Source organism: Protopterus annectens, chromosome 3.part1 (assembly GCF_019279795.1).
Source record: "Protopterus annectens isolate FY-2018-M chromosome 3.part1, PAN1.0, whole genome shotgun sequence".
Classification (NCBI taxonomy): domain Eukaryota; kingdom Metazoa; phylum Chordata; order Ceratodontiformes; family Protopteridae; genus Protopterus; species Protopterus annectens.
This window is the reverse complement of record NC_056732.1, coordinates 519491593-519512379: the sequence shown is the minus strand read 5'-3', so window position 1 is coordinate 519512379 and position 20787 is coordinate 519491593. Positions and strand designations below refer to the sequence as shown.

General features: G+C 44.4%; 1 protein-coding gene across 1 annotated transcript in view; it reads right to left on the bottom strand.

The window, feature by feature from the left end:
* The window catches only part of GORASP1 (golgi reassembly stacking protein 1), a 584558-nt gene that overhangs the window by 339866 nt on the left and 223905 nt on the right, over positions 1–20787 (bottom strand). The window contains exon 3 of the mRNA XM_044066947.1: positions 1093–1296. Coding sequence (XP_043922882.1) covers positions 1093–1296 — 204 coding nt within the window. The remainder of the gene's footprint in view (positions 1–1092; positions 1297–20787) is intronic.

Below are 20787 nucleotides of genomic sequence, written 5' to 3'. Positions count from 1 at the left end.
GAGACCAACTCACTCCCAAGTCAGACAAGAGCACTATGGCCCGTTCATTACCCCAAAAGTGAGAGCTGGGTGTTAGTGAGTGGTCATAGTGCAAGGGATGAGATTCGTCACTGACTCTTGTTTGCAGTGTCTGGACGCTGCTGAATTCTACCTGGGAGATGCTCCTGCATGTTCCCATACAATAACAGATCTCTTGGCTTCAATGCAGCACAGCATCCATGACCAACACTTGTGATCTGCTATTCCTCTACTTTCCTGTAGAGATCAGTGGTACAGCAACTACACCACAACCTTCACTCCCAGGATGGGAAAATCGGCAACAACGACCTACTCCCAATACTCCATGCCATGGTATTTCTAACGTCAAGGCCTGCTAACTGACCCCCAGGTAATAAGGGCTACAGCCAGGCCGTCATCGCCCTCTATGTCATATGGTCACACCCATGATGATTACTTGTTTCAGTCACTATATATCTACTGTATGCTCTTTACTATGCGATAACCAAAGTGCAAATTTTCACAAAGGAACATAATTATTCTTCCATGGACTATAAGCAGCACAACAGCTATGCTTGTGTTTATCTTGGCCATCCGTAGACCAGTGAATCTAATAATGTTTTTGCCAAGCTGCCTTCATCAGGCAGTACTGTCTATTCATTAAAATGAACAGGCAATAAAGTAAAATGCATGTGACAAACACAGGACTTACTCTAATCATACTCTGTGTAAAGATAATGCATACCTTTAAGTCATTACTATCCAAACACAGCACTCACTGGAAATGCCTTCTTAGGCAGTCATATAACTCTGGCATTTTGTGTGTGTGGGTGGGTGGGTGGGTGGGGTGGGGAGGGGGTGCCTGTGTTCTCCACTGCAATCCATTATGTTATCTGATGCCATATATTCCTCCAGAAGAAACCAAAAGCTTGTACCCGTATTTGATTACCAGAATAAATATAATGTATGTAGACAGGTAGATAGGTTCACATAAAAATATCTTCTATATCATATACATACATAAATATCCAGATGTGACTAAGAGGCTGAACTGCATCAGAACATGAATCAAAAAAGGCCAGAAATGCTGCTTACCAGTACATGCCAGACATATTCGTTAGCTCCTTGAAAGCTGCAGAAGCGCACACTTGCCCCCAGAAGTCCCTGTCCTCCCCACATATTACTGGGGATAATCTCCAGTTCTCGCACTTTCAGGGATTTCAAGCTGTACACTTCCAACTTCACTGACTTTTCCACATTTGCCTTCAGCAGATCTTTCAGCATATCATTTTCCTTATTCTAAAGCAGACAAAATATATTACAGATCATAACTTTGGTATAAAGGATGGAAAAAAACTAATGGTTCAGAAGCAACAATGAAATATAATTATGGATATTCATGAAAACTGTGTATACATCTATACCCACCATATAAAGAATGAATAATATCACTAGTATAACAATCACAACCACCACAAAATATGATCGCATATAGCAAGCTGTACAGGACAGTCCTTGGTACCACAGCAAAATAAGTGTTCTACTGAGTGGGTATACATGGCAAGGCACGTGTCTGTTGGTGTTACACATGCATTACATACAAAAAATGACCCCTCCATCTATGCCATTTAAATATACGCTCATTTCCAGAGTAGTGCCATTCCTACTTTGTAAAATTAAACATTTTCCCATATTAAGTGTAACTGCCCTGCCAAAAGTGCTTGATTGCCTTCAGGGTAACCTCATTCCACCTTCACCCACTTGTAAAATTAAGTACATGCTATTTCTTAGGATAGATCTTCTGACCTCTTTACACTGCAAAATATATACTCAAGTTTGCATAGCATCTTTTACACCTATTCACCGTGCAAACTTAAGTAGACAGTAACGTCTAAAGTATGCCCCAATTGCAAATTTAAAAATATGCTTCTAAAGACAGAATGGCATGTGGTACTGAGATGCAGTAAGAAGAAAGTACAGCTGTGTACACTTACCATAAATGTAGATGTTCGAGTGTATTCACTGTTGCAGTCATTACATTTGGGTTATCTGCTTGCAGGTAGCCCTCAGTTGGCCTGATTAACAAAGTCTTGGGTCCTGCGTTGGTTGCTGTCCCTTCTTCCATGACGTCAGGTTGTCAGGGGTATAAAATATGAAGCCGACGCCATTACATCAGTTTTTCTTGCCCCAGATGTCAGGTGCCCCCCTAATGGGAAGCAATTAAATATAAAAGAACAACGATATACCTCCAGCAAAAAAGCAAAGACACCAAAAAGCGTTTAAGCATAGTAAAAGAAAGTAGAGGTATAACCAATAGAAGTTAGGGGGCTGGAGGGAGGGTAACCAGGACTGAAACAGTGAATACACTCGAACATCTACATTTATGGTAAGTGTACACAACTGTATTATGTTCTTCGTGTTTCACCTTTGCAGTCATTACATTTGGGTAGATTCCCAAAGCTATGGTTGGGAGGAGGAATTTAAATAGCATTAGGACCATCTATAAGGCCCTGCAAGACTGCAGTGTCAAAGCCAGCTCTGGACTTAGGAAAAAATTGGCAAATGATAATGCTTGGTGAAAGTATGTACAGAACTCCAGGTAGCAGCTTCTAGGATGTCCCTGGTAGAGATGTCTCTGTGAAAGGTTGTAGAGGTAGATGCAGCCCTGGTGGAGTAAGGTCTGATCCCCTGGGGGATAGGTTTTCCATGGTGCTTACAGCAGAAATTAATGCAATGGCCTATCTATTTAGAAATGGTTTGATTTGAAATAGCCTTCCCCTCTGTCCCTGCAGCAAATGCCACCAGCAGTTGTTCAGATTTCCTTTGAGGTTTAGTCCTGTCCAAGTAGAATCTAAGTTGTCTGTGCACATCTAAGGAATGCAGTATCTGTTCCCCTTTGTTCTGTGGATTGGGAAAGAAGGTTGGCAAATGAACGAACTGATTAAGAGCCACACTGGATACCACCTTGGGCATGAAGGATGGATTGGTTCTGTGGGACACCCTGTCCACATGAAAGATGATGAAAGGCTCCACTGCCATAAGGGCCTGTAATTCAGATACCCTTCTAGCTGAAGTAATTTAAAGGAAAACTGTTTTCCAAGAAAGAAATTTTAAGTCTGCAGTAGCAGCTGGCTCGAAAGGAGGTAGAGAGTTTCTCCAAAACAAAGTTAAATTCCCAGGCTGGGGTTGGAGCTGTCCTGGGTGGTCTCAAATTTTTGGCCCCTCTGAGGAACTGATTGAGCAGTGGATGAGAGAAGAGGGGAGGTTCTGTGTTATAATGAGCTTAAATGGCTTAGGCATGGATTTTAATGGAGGAAAAAGACAGGCCCTTGTGAAGCATCTCAGTTAAGTATTGTAAAATCTGAGGTAAATTGGGTGCTGCTGTGCTCATCCCTTGAGACTGGTTCCAGGCACAGAATCTTTTCCATTTTTCAGCATAAGATTTTCTAGGACTAGACCTCCTTGTCTCTAAAATTATATCCATCACAGGTTTACTGAGAGATGGTAAAGGAAATATTAGGTAATTACTAGGCTGCAAGGTTCAGTGTTGGAAGCTGAGGGTGCAGAATCTGGTTCTCCTATTGGGACAACAGGGAAGGAGTCTGAGGCAGGTGCCATTGGGGATAACCGTGACACACTGCATAGGACGGGGTACCAGTGTTGGCGTGGCCAGTCTGGAGCAATCAAAATCATCCTTGGTTTGTCCTGTTTGATTTTTAGTAGTACTTTGGAGAGCAGATGCAGAAGGGAGAAAGGCATAGACTGATATGTTTTTCCAGCTGAAAGACAGAGCATCCACTTTCCAGGCTTGTTTGTGGGGAGTCCTTGTGCAAAATTTGTCCAATTGGTAGTTCTGGAAGAGGCAAGTAGGTCTGTATCTGGGCTCCCCCATTTGCTTGTCAACGTGCTGAAAATCCCTGTTTCCAGTTTCCACTCGTGTGGGTCCATGAGGTTTCTGCTTAGTCCGTCTGCCAGTGTATTTAATTTTCCTGGCAGGAATTGAGCTTGTAGGTGGACTTGGCAGCTCAAGGCTGTGTTCCACAATGCCATGACTAGTCTGCAGAGGTGGTAAGAATGTGTACCCCCCTGCTTGTTTATGTACCACATAACAGTGGTGTTGTCCGTCTTTACCTTTAGTTGCCCTGGAAGAATGTGGTCCTTGAAGGCTGTCAAAGCAGTCTGTACAGCTAACATTTCTTTTTCATTGATATGCTGATGCATTTGACTTGAGTTCCATTTGCCCTGAATGCACTTCCCTGCCAGGTGAGCCCCCCATGCATAGTCTGATGCATCTGTTGTTAGGGTTTGGGTGGCAGGGGGTGGTGTGAAAGGTAGTCCCTTGTTTTGGTGGCAGGCCTCTGCCTACCAAAGGAACTCTAGGTGTAGGCAAGGTATGATAGGAATCATTGCTTCCAGATCCTGGAAATGTTGACACCATAGGCTTTTTAGATACCACTGTAGTTTCCTCACATGCAGTCTTGCATATGGAATTAAAAGAATGCAGGAGGCCATGAACCCCAAGGCTTGCAGTATTTGTCTTGCAGATAACAGGGTTTTTGTGGCCACTTGTTTGAAGTAGGTTGTCAAATGAATTTGTTTCTCTGGTGTGAGTTAAGTCATCTGGGAAGTTGTATTCAAGCTTGCTCCCAGGAATATAATTTGTTGACAGGGTACCAGGTGAGATTTCTTTTAGTTTATGGTGTACCCCAGACAAGTTAGAACCCTTTGTACAAAGGCCAGATGATTCAAAAATATGCCCTGGCTTTCTGCCTGAATTAGACAATCGTCCAGGTATGGGTATATTTGAATATTTCTTTGCCTGCAAAATGCAATAACTGGAGCTAGGCGCTTTGTGAATACTTTGGGCACAGTAGATAAGCCAAAGGGCAGTACAGAAAACTGATAGTGCATGTAGCCTGCTTTGAAGCGAATGTATCTTCTACAAGATTCCCTGATTGGGATGTGCAGGTATGTTTCTTTTAAATCTAGTGTTGCCAACCAGGCATCTTTGCCTAGCATAGGAAGCAACTGGTGAAGAGTCAGCATCTTGAAATTTGGAATCTCCAAAAAGGTGTTTAAAGTAGACAGGTCCAGGATAGGACACCATGAATTGTCTTTTCTGGGTACCAGGAAAAGTCTCGGGTAGAAACCTTGTCCCTTTTCCTCTTCTGGTACCAACTGAATAGCCCCCATGCTTAAGGGAGAAAGGACTTGTTTCTGGGCCTCTGCCCACTGATTTGGGGGTAGGTCCAGCCACCCGTTTGATGTTAGCAACGTGTGGAAGTGAAATCCGTATCCCTGGGGCACTATATTTAAAACCCCTTTGTCCTGGGTAATGAACTCCCAGTTCTTTGCATGAAGACCAATCTTTCCCCCCAAAGGGGCAGTCAGTTGATAAGTGCTTGGAAATTTTAAAAGGAAGTCATTCAGACAGTTTACCATATGGGGGAGTCTTATTACTCCCAGATTTGGACATGGAGGCCCCCCACTGCTTAGTCATGTGTGTCCCCTGGGACTGAAACTTGGGGTTTCTGCTGTGTCTGGGTTTGGTTTGAGAAGACCTGGAAGGGGCTGGAAAGGACCAATTTTTAGAGGGCCAGTGTCTACTAAATCTAGGAGGCTGAACTTGTAAGAAATCTTTAACAGTTTGCATAGATTTAGCTTTATCTTCCAACTTTTTAAGAACTTCCTCAGCCTTGTTGCCAAACAGGCAGTCCTGACTTAAGGGAGCATCCAACAATTTAGCTTTAACATGATCAGGTAAAGATAGCTCCTTAAGCCAAGCATGCCTTCTGAGCACAGGCCCAGTAACAGCAGCCCTGCAAGAGGGCTCTAATGAATCAAAACCACATTGCAAAGTATATTTTCCAATTTGTTCAGCAGAATGCATTAAATCCTGTAATTCTTTATGTTCCACACAATGAGGAATCAACATCATTTTCTGTTTAAGCAATCCAATAACAAGTTGCTGATACTTTTAACATATGAAACTGGCAGTTTAAAGCCCTAATGGCCAAGGTTGCAGAAGTGTAAACCTTCTTACCCCATCTATCCAGCTCCCTGGAGTCTCTGTCAGGAGGGGTAGGATTTTTAGCAGTAGAAGCCTTAATGCCCTTGGGCCCCTGTGAAATAGTCTCTGGATCCGCAATAAGATTTTTAAAAAGGAACTACCCTGTAGTATCTGTCAGGTTTTCTGGGAGCAGGAGGCAAGGAATCTGGGGCCAAACTAGATTCCGAAAGAGCATCATCAACAATGCCTAGTACAGGAGGAATAGCTAAAGGCCTATGCTGAGGCAGGAGTAAGAAATCCCAGAGCCTCTTTTTTGAATTAGAAAAATCCTGAATTTCCCAGTGGAAATGCTCCCTTAGAGTATGTAAGGTTTCACCAAAAGAAAAATCCTCTGGAGGGGAAGCAGAGGGAATACAGTCCTCTGCATCAGAATCCTAAGTAGATAATGGCAAATACAGATCATCAGAAGAATCAGAAAAAAACAGAATCCTGGTCAGAAGATTCATAAACAACTTCAGTTCTAGGCCTCTTAGAAGAAGGGGGGGGGGGGTGTTGGCTACCCCTGATTACAGTTATTAGATCTTCAGCCATTCTTACTTGTTTTTAGGCATAGAGGCCTGAGCATGTGGCCTGGGCGTCGTTTTTTTGAGGCATGCTTCGAGATTTAGGCCTAAGTGAAGAAGGAGGCATCGGTTTAATATGCAAGTCCGTAGGCCTGAATACACCCTCAGAAGCCGGTGCATGCACAGTGGCTCCGGACCCATCCAAGGTAGAGACATCCGCAGGTTCCACAGTTGAAGCATCTCGCGGCATACTGGACTCCGAATGGGTCTCAGTAGAGGCCTGCGAATCAGAAGTAGCGGGTATCAGGGGCTGCAAAAGCGCCTCACTGAGTACCGGTGAACTGGCGACTGGCTTAGGAGAAGCGTCTTCAGCAGTTTTGGACCTCGGCAGCCTGTCTCTGTCTTTATCTTTGCGTTTTTTTGGAATCCCGGTAGTCGGATGGCTAACCAACGACATTTCTGGATAATTAAACCGAGAACCGATATATATATAGAGACGAAAATATACCAACGACGGATAGTGCGCTGATTAAATAAAGCACAAAACCAAAAGCAAGGTACGTCGTGGTCAGGGCCTAGGCAAGGAATACAGTACGAATGAAAATCTTTATGAGGTATTTGCTTTCCACAAGTAATGCATCAGTACATTTCTACAGGGTTAAATCTGAAGATTTCCTCTTTGTTAAACAGTATCACTCTAATCTCAGGAATCTGGCTATGCTGCTACATTAAGTATAGCCCTAGCTATAATTACCTGAGCTCTGCTACGGTACTGTACAGCCATTCTTTACTGTTTAAATCACTCCTGGCAGTGGATGCACACTAAGACCCAGCGGACTCCAGGCGGGAACACTGACGTCGGGAAGTTGAGAATTAAGCCTACAGTTTTCACTTTTGCTTTCTGCTTGTTTGCCTCCTGCTACTCCACCTATCTGGTCGCATCTCCGGCCGCAAGGTAGTCCCTCGCCCTAACTACTCGCGGGTTCCCCAGACAATACTCGCTCACCGCTGCAACTGCTCGGACCAGAACAAGGATTAAATAAAGTCAACCCTATCAGTACATTTCTACAGGGTTAAATCTGAAGATTTCCTCTTTGTTAAACAGTATCACTCTAATCTCAGGAATCTGGCTATGCTGCTACATTAAGTATAGCCCTAGCTATAATTACCTGAGCTCTGCTACGGTACTGTACAGCCATTCTTTACTGTTTAAATCACTCCTGGCAGTGGATGCACACTAAGACCCAGCGGACTCCAGGCGGGAACACTGACGTCGGGAAGTTGAGAATTAAGCCTACAGTTTCACTTTTGCTTTCTGCTTGTTTGCCTCCTGCTACTCCACCTATCTGGTCGCATCTCCGGCCGCAAGGTAAATCAACCACTGACTGGTATTTTAAGCTGTGAGCTACGGCAGTGTTACTGGACTTGAATTAATTCCTTGTGAGCCTATTGACTGGTATTCTAAGCTGTGAGTTACGGCAGTGTTTATTGTGACTTTGTGCGAATTCCTTGTGAGCCTCATACTCATTACATTGCTTTGCCATACTGCTGCGACGTTATGCTAACAGTTTTACTCATATTGTTGATGCACTTCTACTGTTCTCTCTACAGTGTGTTAGCGTTTTTGTTCACAAAAAAGCTAGAGGTCTGTTTACTGCCTGTATAGTTATAATTCACATTGCTAAGTTTAGAGCTGCAAAGGTCTACAGGTAATGCGGATGCATTTCTAATGTTTTGATTGTATTTAACTGTCTTGCGACTATAGCAGATGTTGGTTGCTTATATTACCCTGTTTGTTTACTCCCTTGCATAGTATAGAAAGGCGACAACAGTCGAGAAGTGTATAGTTGCAAATGACCGCACGTGTTGCTGACGCACTTACAGCGTTCACTTACTAACAGTATTGCGACTAGGTCGGTCACTGTTTGCTTACATTATATAGTACTGGTTTAAGTATCTCGCACATAATATTAGGCATCCCGCCTAAGCTGCTTTAGTGTTTTGCTGATAGTGTTGTAGAACCAAATTGAAATACTTTATATATGTAACTGTTTGATCTACTGGTATCTCGACTGCATCTTATTCTCTACACATCACTGTATTGTAATCTGTGTTTCCTAATCAAGCCTAGATATTCTAACCTCCTTCTCTTACTCACAGGTAGTCCCTCGCCCTAACTACTCGCGGGTTCCCCAGACAATACTCACTCACCGCTGCAACTGCTCGGACCAGAAATAGAAGTTATGTTCTTACCATAACGTTCCATGTTAGTTGTCTTCTTCTCGCCTTCTTCTTGCTGGATGGGTTCGGAGCCGACCTCGGCTCCGACTCGGCCACTCTAAAAGCTCGAGAGTTGGTTCCACCGGCTCGAGGCTCCCCTTATATCCCACAATGCTAGGCGAGAGTTACCTCAGATCTCGTTTGTAAGCTAACCCCAGCTTATAACAGTAACAGTATAACTGTAAACAGAATCCACCTCTAACAACAGGAAGAAAGAAGGGTGACCTACATCCTGAACCAAGAAATATGCATAATAGCATATGACTAAGAAAGAGGTGGTAGAAAGAGAGGTCACGATCACAACTCCTCTAGGTCTGTCCAGGCCAGGGGAAGGAGGGTGGGGCCTTAAGAAGGCGAGAAGAAGACAACTAACATGGAACGTTATGGTAAGAACATAACTTCTATATGTTAAGTTGTCTATCTCGCCTTCATTCTTGCTGGATGGGACCGCGTCCCTAGCACCTTGTCCCGGGTGGCCTAACGGAACAGACTCCTGAGAACAGTGGAACCAAAGTTAGCTCTATGCCTAGAAGCTAAATCCAACTTATAATGAGAAATAAAAGTGTGAGGAGTAGCCCAAGTAGCCGCTGCACAAATGGTGTCAATAGGCAGTCTGTCTTGGAAGGCTAAAGAAGTAGCCAAAGCTCTGGTGGAATGGGCTTTAGGTTTATTAGGCAATTTTGTTGTCTAATTTCATATACCAGGAAATCAAAGATGTTAGCCATCTGGATAATGATACCTTTGAAACTGAAAGTCCCTTTCTGCTTTCGCATAGGAGACAAATAGCTGATCAGATTTTCTGAATTGTTTTGTTCTATCCAAGTAGTACCTTAATTGACGATGAACATCCAGGCAGTGTAATTTTTGTTCAGACCTATTGGAATACTCTGGAAAAAGACAGGAGGTCAATGCTTTGGTTTAGATTTGATGTTGAAACCACCTTAGGCAAAAAGGACGGGTTAGTTCGTAAGGATACTCTGTCCTTATGGAACAAAAGATAAGGAGGCGACAACTGAGTGCTTGAAGTTCTGAAACTCTTCTAGCTGATGTGATAGCCACCAGAAAGAGAGTTTTCCATGATAATAATTTCAAGGAACATGAAGCTGCAGGTTCGAAGGGGAAAGAATCAAAGAAGCAAGAACTAAATTTAGGTCCCAAGGAGAAGGAGGATTTCTTATAGGAGGTCCGAGAAGAAAAACTCCTTTCAAAAAGGCTTTGCAAAGTTTGTGGGACATTAGGGCAGATTCAGAAATACCCACATGGAAGTTAGAAATAGCTGCCAATTGAACCTTAAGTGTAGATGGAGATGAACCTGCATGGAAGAGTTCAGCTAGAAAATCAAGGACTAGTTGGATGGAAGCGGTGAAAGGATCTATGTCCTTTCCTTGTGCCCAATATGAGAAGCGTTTCCACTTACTCAAATAAATCTTTCGAGTGGAAGATTTATGGGAAGCTATCAATATATCTCTAACAGAGTGAGATAATTGAGGAAGCCTGGCTACGGTTGGAACTGGAGGAACCAAGCAGTGAGGTTCAGAGAGGGAGGGAGCGATGAAACTGACCCGACTGGTGGATCAAAGATCTGGAACTAGGTCCAGATTCCACGGTCGCTCAAAAGAAATCGATGTAGAAAGGGGAACCACACTTGTCGAGGCCAGTAAGGAGCAATGAGGATCAATGAGGCCTTCTGAGCGATAGCTTTCTGTATTACTTGAGAGATCAGTGGGAAAGGAGGAAATGCATACAGAAGTCCCGGGCCAAACTTGGACTAGGCGTCTCTGCTGGGTTGGCCTGGTAAAGGGAATAGAGTGAAATATTCTCTGCACTTGCTGTTTTGGGGAGTAGCAAAAGATCGCAGCAAGGCTGACCCCACTTGAGAAAAATTTCTCTCACTACAGAGTCTTTCAGAGACCACTCGTGAGGCATGAGTATAGCTCTGCTCAACTTGTCCGCAATGTGATTGGACTTCCGGGATGTGCGTTGCTATCAGAAACGCTGAGAAGAAATCGCCCATTGCCACAGTCTGAGTGCTTCTCGACACAGGGGGTATGATCTGGTTCCGCCTTGTTTGTTGATGTACCACACTACAGACATATTGTCTGTCTGGAATGCAATTGTTCCCAAGGGAAGAGAGTCTTGAAGGGCTTGCAACGCTAAAAGCACTGCTCTCATCTCCAGAACATTTATGTGCAAGTGGCATTCGTTTGGTTGCCATGTGCCCTGGACTGTCCTGCCCTGATAATGCCCCCCCCCACCCGATCAGGGAGGCATCCGTTGTCAGAGTAGCAACCGGAGGAGGTGGAACAAATGGTCTTCCGACAGGAGCTGGGGAAGACATCCACCACATGAGATGCTTTTGCACGCTTGCGTGATCATAATGGTGTGAGACATTGGAAGTTCCTGGTATGACCATTGAGTAAAAGCATCCACTGAAGGATCCGCATGTGGTATCTGGCCAATGGAAGGAGAGGTATGGCCGCTGCCATGATTCCCAACACCTTTAGAACTAACCTGGCTTTGACTCTGTTGTTGTTGAGAAGAAGTGACACCGATTTGTGAATGTCTGATATCCTTTGGTGAGTTAGCCTTGCAGACATGTTTATAGTATCTAGATTTGCGCCTATGTAGGTAATAGTACGACAAGGCGACAAAACAGACTTTTCGCAATTTATTGAAATACCCAGTTTTGACAAAGCGAAAAGTATAATCTCTGGCCATCAGAAGGAGATGCTTGGTGGGAGCTGTGAGAAGCCAGTCGTCCAAATATGGAAACACCTGGAATCCTTGTCGTCTCAGGTGAGAAGCTACCACCGCCATGCAATTGGTAAACACCGGGGGCAGTGGTGAGACCAAAGGGCAGGGCCCTGAACTGAAAATGACTGGTTCCCAGCCTGAAGCGGAGGAATCTTCTGGAGCGTCTGTTCATTTTATGTGATAGTACGCATCCCGAAGGTCTATAGAGCACATCCAGTTTCCTTTGCCCAAAAGGGGAAGAATGGATTGCAGCGTGACCATCCGAAATCTTGTTTTCTTGACTGATTTGTTCAAGACACTGAGATCCAAAATCGGTCTCCAGTCCCCTGTTTTCTTTGGAACTAAAAAGAACCTTGAGTAGATTCCGGATCCTTGTTGGTCTGCTGGCACTGGCTGAATTGCTCTTTTGCAAGCAGTTTTGAAATTTCCAAAGCTGCTATATCCCTTTGAGCGGTGGAACATCTGGAAGGGATTTTTGACTGATTTGGAAAAGCGAAGAAAGGGGATAGAATAGCCTTCGGAAATGATGGACTGTACCCATTTGTCTTGAGTCAGGGATAGCCAGGCTTCTGGGTACAGTGACAATCTTCCCCCGACTGCCTCCGAAGATGGGCAGTCGGGCAACACCTCAGGGATGCTGAAAGGGCTTGTCAGGAAAGGCTTCCCGATTGCCCTGGTTCTGCGGACCCCCCCTGCCCCTAGGGCGACGTCTACCATTGTTATTCCCACCTCTGCCTTTGGTGGGAAAACAACTCTGTGCGTCAGGCGAAGTCCCTTGAGATTGTTTGCGGAACCACATCTTCCCACCCTTCTGGCCTTTGGGGTAAGGCCTAGAAGGAGTCGAAAAACGGACTCCGACGGCAGAAAGGGTCTTGCCATCAGTCTCGCACCTAGTCAGGGTTTCTTTCACTTGAGGACCAAAGAGAGATGATCCATCAAAAGGGGAGTTCGTGAAAGACGTCTTGAAAGGGTCCGCAAAATTGCATAGCCGCATCCAGGCGTGCCTACGTAAGGCTACACCTGTCCCTGCGGCTCTGCTCGCTCCATCGGCCGCGTAGAGAGGGCGCATGGAGGAGTTGGATATGGAATTAAGGGTAGCCAGCTGCGTGTTCATCTTTTCTTGGAAACCCGCAGCTGTAGGATCCTTTAACATTTCACTCGCTTCCTTGATCAAGTCCCTTTGAAGGCAGTGAAATGGCACAGGTAGTTCAGCGACGCATGGTAAATGTCGCTGAGGAGAACATCCGCTTCCGTACCTATCCATGGACCTAGATTCCTTGTTAGGTGGATGGACAGGCACTGAAGGATCAGCCAGTTCCTTCTTTGTGGCAGCAGCTACCACCATAGCATCCACAGAAACTCCTTTTGATAAAAATTGCTTGTCTGATGGAGCTGAGATGAACTTAGAGGGTCTCCTGGGAGTGGGGTCCACTGAATCAGGAGCCGTCCATGCCTTCTTAGCAACCACCTGCATGAGGGGTCAAGGGAGGGACACCCAGGAGGTGGAAGGGCGAGAGCCAAACGCCTCAAGATACACAGATTCGTCCTCCGAAGGGTTGAGGGCTGGCCAATTTCCCCTCTGTTTCAGGATCTCCAGAATGTCTGCAAATGAGACATCTTCAGAAGGGGAACGGGGAACCCTCAGAATCATCCAAATCTGTGTCTGGCGTGATAGACTCAGGTGAGTCAATGTGTTTCCTCTTGCACTTCCTCTTCCGAGGGGCTCTTCTGCCAAATCAGGAGAGGCCTAGGAAGAGGATGAAATCCCCACAGGGGCTCCTGAGGAGCTGGCTCTCTGCGGTCCGGGATGAGGGAGTGAGTCGACTTACCCTGAGGCAGCATAGAGGGAGGGCGGACGGAGCCGACTGTGGAGTAGAGCCAGGCTCTAACACACTCCGCATGACCTCGAATGCACCCCTGTCAGGCAGAGCCAGAGGTCCCGCTCCGAGGAGCTAGAACCCCCTCGGCACCGACAGTGATGGCTCGAGGCCGATGTCGAGCCGAACTCACCAGCCGAAGCCCGAGAGGGAGAGGGGTCGGACAAGGGTCGATGCCACTCACCCCTCGGAGCGGCGAGGGAAGTCCGGCGCCGAGATTCGTGCAAAGAAGAAAAGCGGGCCGACGAAGGAGCCGAAGACAATTGTCTCGGCTCGGTAATCACAGTCTCGGTTCCGGCGACCCGGCTCGAACTCAAGAGAGTCGAAGGAGGAAAATGTTGATGGACGGGGCAGGCATCGACTGATGAGTCGGGCTCTGAAGCATCTGGGCTAGTGCCTCGGACTTAAGTAGTCGACCCACTACCCTCTGAAGGTCATGATCGGACAGCCTCGATGACCTAGAGGAATGAGACCTTTGGCTCCGTTCAGACAGCAGGGGAGATCCTGGAGCCGAATGAACGGAGCCAAGAGATGGTGACCTAGACCTCTTCCTAGTTGTCGGCTCCGAAGGTCTGGTCGGAGCCGACACGGGAACCTCAATAACCTCGGCTCGGTCGGGCCGAGGAGCCACAGAAACTGTGGACTGAGACTTATCGGCTCCAGCCGGAGCCGATAAAGGCAAAGGTTGAGCAACCTGAGGTCTCGGCTCAGAAGCCGGAGCCGAAGACCTCGATGCCTTAGAGGGCTTCCCTGTTGAAACTGACAGGGAATCCTCTGGCTTCAGTAAGCCTCTAAGAATTAATTTGTTTTCTTTCCTGCAGGACCCTGGGGCTGAAGCCATGGCACACCACAGGAGTCCTGCAGGTGCAAAGGCCCCAGACAATAGACACAAGAAGTGTGGCGTCTGTCAGAGACATTTTCTGACAGCACGCATCACACTTCTTGAATCCGGAGACCTTTGCTTCTTTAGACATTTTTCCTGACTAACAGGTGTACACAAACACTCTCCCAAACACACAAGTTATACCCTGTCAGGAAAAAACAATAAATTTAGTAGTAATACTAGTATTTAAAGTACACTAAAACTAGAATAAACTACAAGAAAACACAAACACTCCACTAGGGAAAGGAAGGCCTAAGGGCCCAATGGAAGAACCAAAGGTTCTTTGGGAAAGAAAATGGAAAAATTTAGGGTCGGGGATAAAGTTTTCTAATCTACACTAACTAAGAAAAAATATTAACTTAAAAGGGGTTTAAAGAGTAATTTTTACAAGAAAAATTAACACTCACCAGGAACCGGTAGAAACAACCAACCTCGAAGCTGTAGCGGCAAACGAGATCTGAGGTAACTCTCGCCTAGCATTGTGGGATATAAGGGGAGCCTCGAGCCGGTGGAACCAACTCTCGAGCTTTTAGAGTGGCCGAGTCGGAGCCGAGGTCGGCTCCGAACCCATCCAGCAAGAATGAAGGCGAGATAGACAACTTAACATCAAGGATTAAATAAAGTCAACCCTATCAGTACATTTCTACAGGGTTAAATCTGAAGATTTCCTCTTTGTTAAACAGTATCACTCTAATCTCAGGAATCTGGCTATGCTGCTACATTAAGTATAGCCCTAGCTATAATTACCTGAGCTCTGCTACCGTACTGTACAGCCATTCTTTACTGTTTAAATCACTCCTGGCAGTGGATGCCCCGCTCCGCTTTGCCCTCGCTCCCCTCCCTGCCCCCATATCCCACCCGCCCCCAGTACCCCTACATTTAAAGGAAAAGCCAGACCCTCCCACTTCCCCCCCCCCCGCAAATCCACAACTCCTGGGACTCACCATACTCCTCCCACCTCAAGGCCCACCCACCTTAACAAGTCTAACACCAAACCTCCTCCCCCTGCAAATCCACAACTCCCGTCACTCACCCTACTACTCCTCCCACCTCAAGGCCATCCACCTTATCAAGTCTAACACCAAACCTCCTTCCTCTCTTCATATCCTATCCCTACCACCAGCATGGCTAAATACATATATTTCATGGCCCCTCTTACAACAATACTACTCTTCACCATCTATTTCTTAACTAAGTATGAAAATCAATCCTTGGTAGGAATCCCCTTCCACAAGGGCCACACTAACTCCCAATACCATCTATATGTCGTTCCTATTACACCTCCACTCTACCAAGACAAGACAATGTCCCCCAAAGTAGTCCATCTCACACTTCACCACCCCAAAACTACAACTAACATAACCAACCTCAAATTGCTATTTAAATTACAAAGATTTCTAGTTTACCTGAAAACTAGAATAATCATTGATGGTGACATCCATCCTAACCCAGGCCCCCCTATAATCTCAAACCCAAACCCCTCTAACTTAATCTATAAACCGTTTGACTCCTTGCTAATACTGCATCTAAACCTTAGAAGCATTAACAATAAAATTCACATCTTACATGCAATGATAGCTACTCATTCACCTGACATTATGTGTTTAACTGAAACCTGGTTAAAACCCTCCACTAAGGATCAAGAGATCCTTCCACCGTTATAATATCTTCAGGGCAGATCGTTTAAAGAAAAAGGAGGAGGAATAGCTGTTATGTTCAAAAATACCTTAAATATCCATAGGAATACAGTACAACCTCCTATAATCTGCAACCTAGAACTAATTGCCCTAAAATTTGCCTTAACACTCAAAATGCCTTAACCTCTTAGTCACCTATATCCCACGGGAAGAATATAGAAAACTTAGAGCAAATCTTGTGCTGGTCAGCCACCAACTACCCACAAGAAACCATAGTACTTGGGGACGTTAATATTGACTGGTCTCTGCTCCACCCATACAACCCCACAACCCATTAACTTATATGGTTTTCCCAACATATCCTAACCCCAACCAGAACAGGCAATTCTCTCCAAAAGAAAGCACTATTGGCTGGATCCCTACCAATAGGGGCTCAAGCCACGAGACTACTGGCACCCTTCCCAATCACCTCAGTGACCACCTCATAACTTATATTATTAAACACAAATGCCCTACTTCCAACCCTCCTGTACATAGACTAATCAGAAACAAAAGAAATTTATCCCTCAACAATTTCTAGATGAACTAAAATGCTGTAACTGGACCTTATTAAGAACTCTGCCCTTCAGGAGAGTGTGACCTACTTCAACAACACATTCCTAAAGATACTTGACTCACATGCCCTCCTAGACAAATTAGATCCAAAATACGCATAGCTCCTTGGCTTACTAGAGAAACAAAATTAAAATTAAACTCCGTAACCAAGCCTGGGTCAAATGGAGAGCAACAAACCCCCTCAAGATCGAACCAAATTTCAACAGCTAAGAAACACAACCAAATCAGCCGTTACCTTAGACAAAAAACAATACTTCTGCCACCTCCAGCAGAAACACAAGAATAACCCAAAGAAATTCTGGGCTAGTTTCAACAACCTCCAGCACCCAGGAAAAACTACTACCCCAACCCCCGAAAAGCTCATTGAGCAAGGGCGGAAGAAATAGCCAATTCCTTTAACTCTTACTTCACCGAGACAATCCAAAACCTTGCCAGTCAACTAACCTCCTCTCCCCCATCTGCCACACAACCCCAAGTTGAGACCCCTACCCAGTTCACTTTTAAACCTGTCTCCACATCATACATATATTCTCTCTTAAAAAAACTTAAACTAACCACTCTAGCAGCTGATCACCTCCCAGCAGAATTCTTACAAATAGCGGCTGAAGTTATTGCATACCCTATATCCATCCTTATCAATAGAACCATTACCGAAGTTAGTATTCCCACTGTATGGAAGATATCCTACATCATCCCACTTCACAAAGGAGGCACCTCCACGGAAATCTCAAACTATAGACCAATAGCTATACTGTCCCCAATAGCAAAAACTATGGAATGATGTATCCACAAACAACTTCTTCACTACCTAACGTGCAATCATCTCCTATCCAACACCCAACATGGCTTTCGCCCCCACCATAGTACAACCACTGCCCTCCTTTCCTTTGTCGACTCCATTAATAACAATCGCAATAGTAAACTTATATCCTCCGCCCTCTTTCTTGATCTGTCAAAAGCTTTTGACATGGTCAACCACCAGCTCCTACTGTCCACCCTTGAATCCTTACATCTGGACACCCCAGCTCTAACATGGTTCGAAATGTACCTAGCTGATAGGAAACAGGCTGTCCTATGGCAAAATAGACTATCAGACCTCCTTCCCAACACCATTGGTGTCCTTCAAGGCTCAATACTTGGACCACTTCTGTTTTCCATCTTCATTAATGACCTTCACTCAGTTATCCCTCAATCCACCTGCATACAACACGCTGACGACTCCACCTTAATCTGCTCTGATGCCTCCCTCTTCAACCTCCAAACCACCACTCAACTCTGCTTTTCTCTAGTTGAAAAATGGTTTACCGACCTCAAACTCCTACTCAACCCAACCAAAACCAAATTACTATTATTTTTTCCCAACGTCTTCTCTACCCCAGTTAAAGAACTCCCAAACACAGATAGTAATGCCTTCTGTATCAAATCCAACAATGGGACTATCATAACCCCTGTCACCAATACCAAATTACTAGGAGTAACTATTGACCATAAGCTCAAATTTGACATACACATCACCCAAACAGTTAAATCTGTTAACAAAAAACTTGGATCCATGTACAGAATAAAAAATTTTCTTACTCTGACTGCTAAACTTACCATAGCCCGCACACATCTCCTCTCTACACTCCTCTATGACTCCCCAGTCCTTTCTTTCCTCCACAAACGTGAACTAAACATGCTCTCCTAGGCCTACCACCACATTACTAGATTTATAACAGGTTCTCCATATCGCACCCACCATTGTCATAACCTGAGGCAACTTGGGTGGTTGGAACTGCCCAATCTTCTCAAACTAAACCAACTCTCTGAAGCATGGAAAATAATTAACCAACCAGACAGAACCCCCGCTCTGTGTAGCATACTGATACCATACACTAACCTAAATAGTCTCCGATCTTCCAACAGCACCCAGATCCTAACCATTAAAGCCAATAATTCTGGTGGCGATGCCCTCTTCGCCAACTCCATTGGCAAGCCATGGAACGCCCTCCCAATCTACCTCAGAAATACTACCTCTCACAAACAGTTCAAAAAGAACCTTAAAGAATATCTCAAGACACTATGGCTATGCCCATGTCCTGAACCTGATTAAGCTAATATTTCATACCTTCACACCAAATCTATCCAGTCCTCATCTCCTAATTCTTGCTCCCTTATCACTTATCTGGAAATACATTTTTACCACAAATATAAGATGGTGACTCTTGAACTTGATATACTCTATTAGTATATTATATTTCCCTGTCATGTTTTACCAGATGATTGATCTTTGTCTCATTATACTTCTATGTAAATTGACTTTTTTTTACTAACCTTGTAAATGTACAACGTCTACTTATTTATACTTTTTGTAACTTGCATTGTTATAACCTGGATTTTTTTTATATAACTTGTTTTGAGATTTTGTGTTTTAAGATTATGATTGGAGCTTTTCTCCTCGGGCCTCTACTGAAAAAGGATATGCATCCAGTTGGACCAGCCCGGTTAACAAATGTAAAATAAAATAAAATAAATAAATAAATGCAATTATTAACTTTTACTGACATCGGGGAGGAGCAAGAAAAAGTTTCCCCAATGGGGTACTTAACTTTAGTTTAAGACTTCGGTTCTGAAACTCTTAAACGAAAATTTCAGGAGTCAGCCAACCGGCACTTGCGAACTGCTTCTGCTTCGGGCGCCGCACGGCAAGAAAGACTGATGTAATGGCGTCGGCTGCATGTTTTATACCCCTGATGACCTGACGTCATGGAAGTAGGGACAGCAACAAATACAGGACCCAAGACTTTGTTAATCAGGCCGACTGAAGGCTACCTGCAAGCAGATAACCCAAATGTAATGACTGCAACAGTGAAACACGAAGAACATCTGGGCTGCAGAGAATGTATGAAAATGACAGCACACTGGCATAAAAATAAAGGTAGGCTGGGAAATTAAGTCATAATGGCACAAAAATGCAGCAATATGTGCAGAGTATATAAAAGAGTAAAGCATACCAAAAATATTGGAGTTCCAGAAAGAAAAAGTGCTTGGAATCACAGCAACAATCAGGCAGTATCATCAACTATTAGCTTTCAGCACTGCCACCTCCCACTTATGAGTTTAAGAAGGCATCAGGCATTAATGAAAACAGTACCGGCAGCAAGTAACGTTCCATAACTTTAATGACCACCAGACTACTGATCAGCTCAGTGCAGATCATGACACTGTATGAAACTTGGTTGACCAGTGGCAGAATGTACAGGTATGCATGGCTTTCCTTTACCCGCAGAGGCCAAAGTATGTGTTATTCTTATTACACTAGCTACATGAACCTGAGACAAATAGCTTGTCATGTCACGTATTCCTTACAATTCTGTCTCTATCAGGCAAAATTACTTCCTCAAAGTTATGCTTCTACATATGGAAGAACATCTTGGGTTTCCTAGCATGCCAGAGGAGACAGCCACCACTATGTCTGGCTTCTATGACACTTCTCACCTCCCTGAGCTACTGGGCAACATAGACTGCACACATAGTAATAAGGGCCCCAACAGACCCACAGTTGCAAAGGAATGTGATTAGGAAAGGCTATCATTCTGTAAACTGACATGCAGCATATGATGCACATGGGATTATAACAAATGTGTCCAGACATCACACATACAATTTCCATGATTCACATATATGGCATACATCTCGGCTATATCACAGATTATTGTAAAGCAATATTTAACATGACCAGCCAATCGGTAAGTGCTGGCATTGTGGCTAAATTAAACAAACTGGCACGCACGCACACACACATATCTATATATATATATATATATATATATATATATATATATATATATATATATATATATATATATATATATATATATACACACACATACACACACACACACACACACACATATTATATATATATATATATATATATATAAATATACACACACACCCACACAAACACACGTTTGCAAATGCAGTAAGTCTTACCACGCACATTACAGTGCTTTAGGTGATGCTGGACACCTGCTAGACTCGGGTAATGATGCCTGTATGGACCCCAAAGTGCAAGGTGGAGCTCCAGTATAATAAAGCACATGCAGAAAAGTACAATTATATATATTACTTATCATAATTGTAGATACTGGAGTAAATTAATATTATAGTACTGAGCCATGAGACTTTC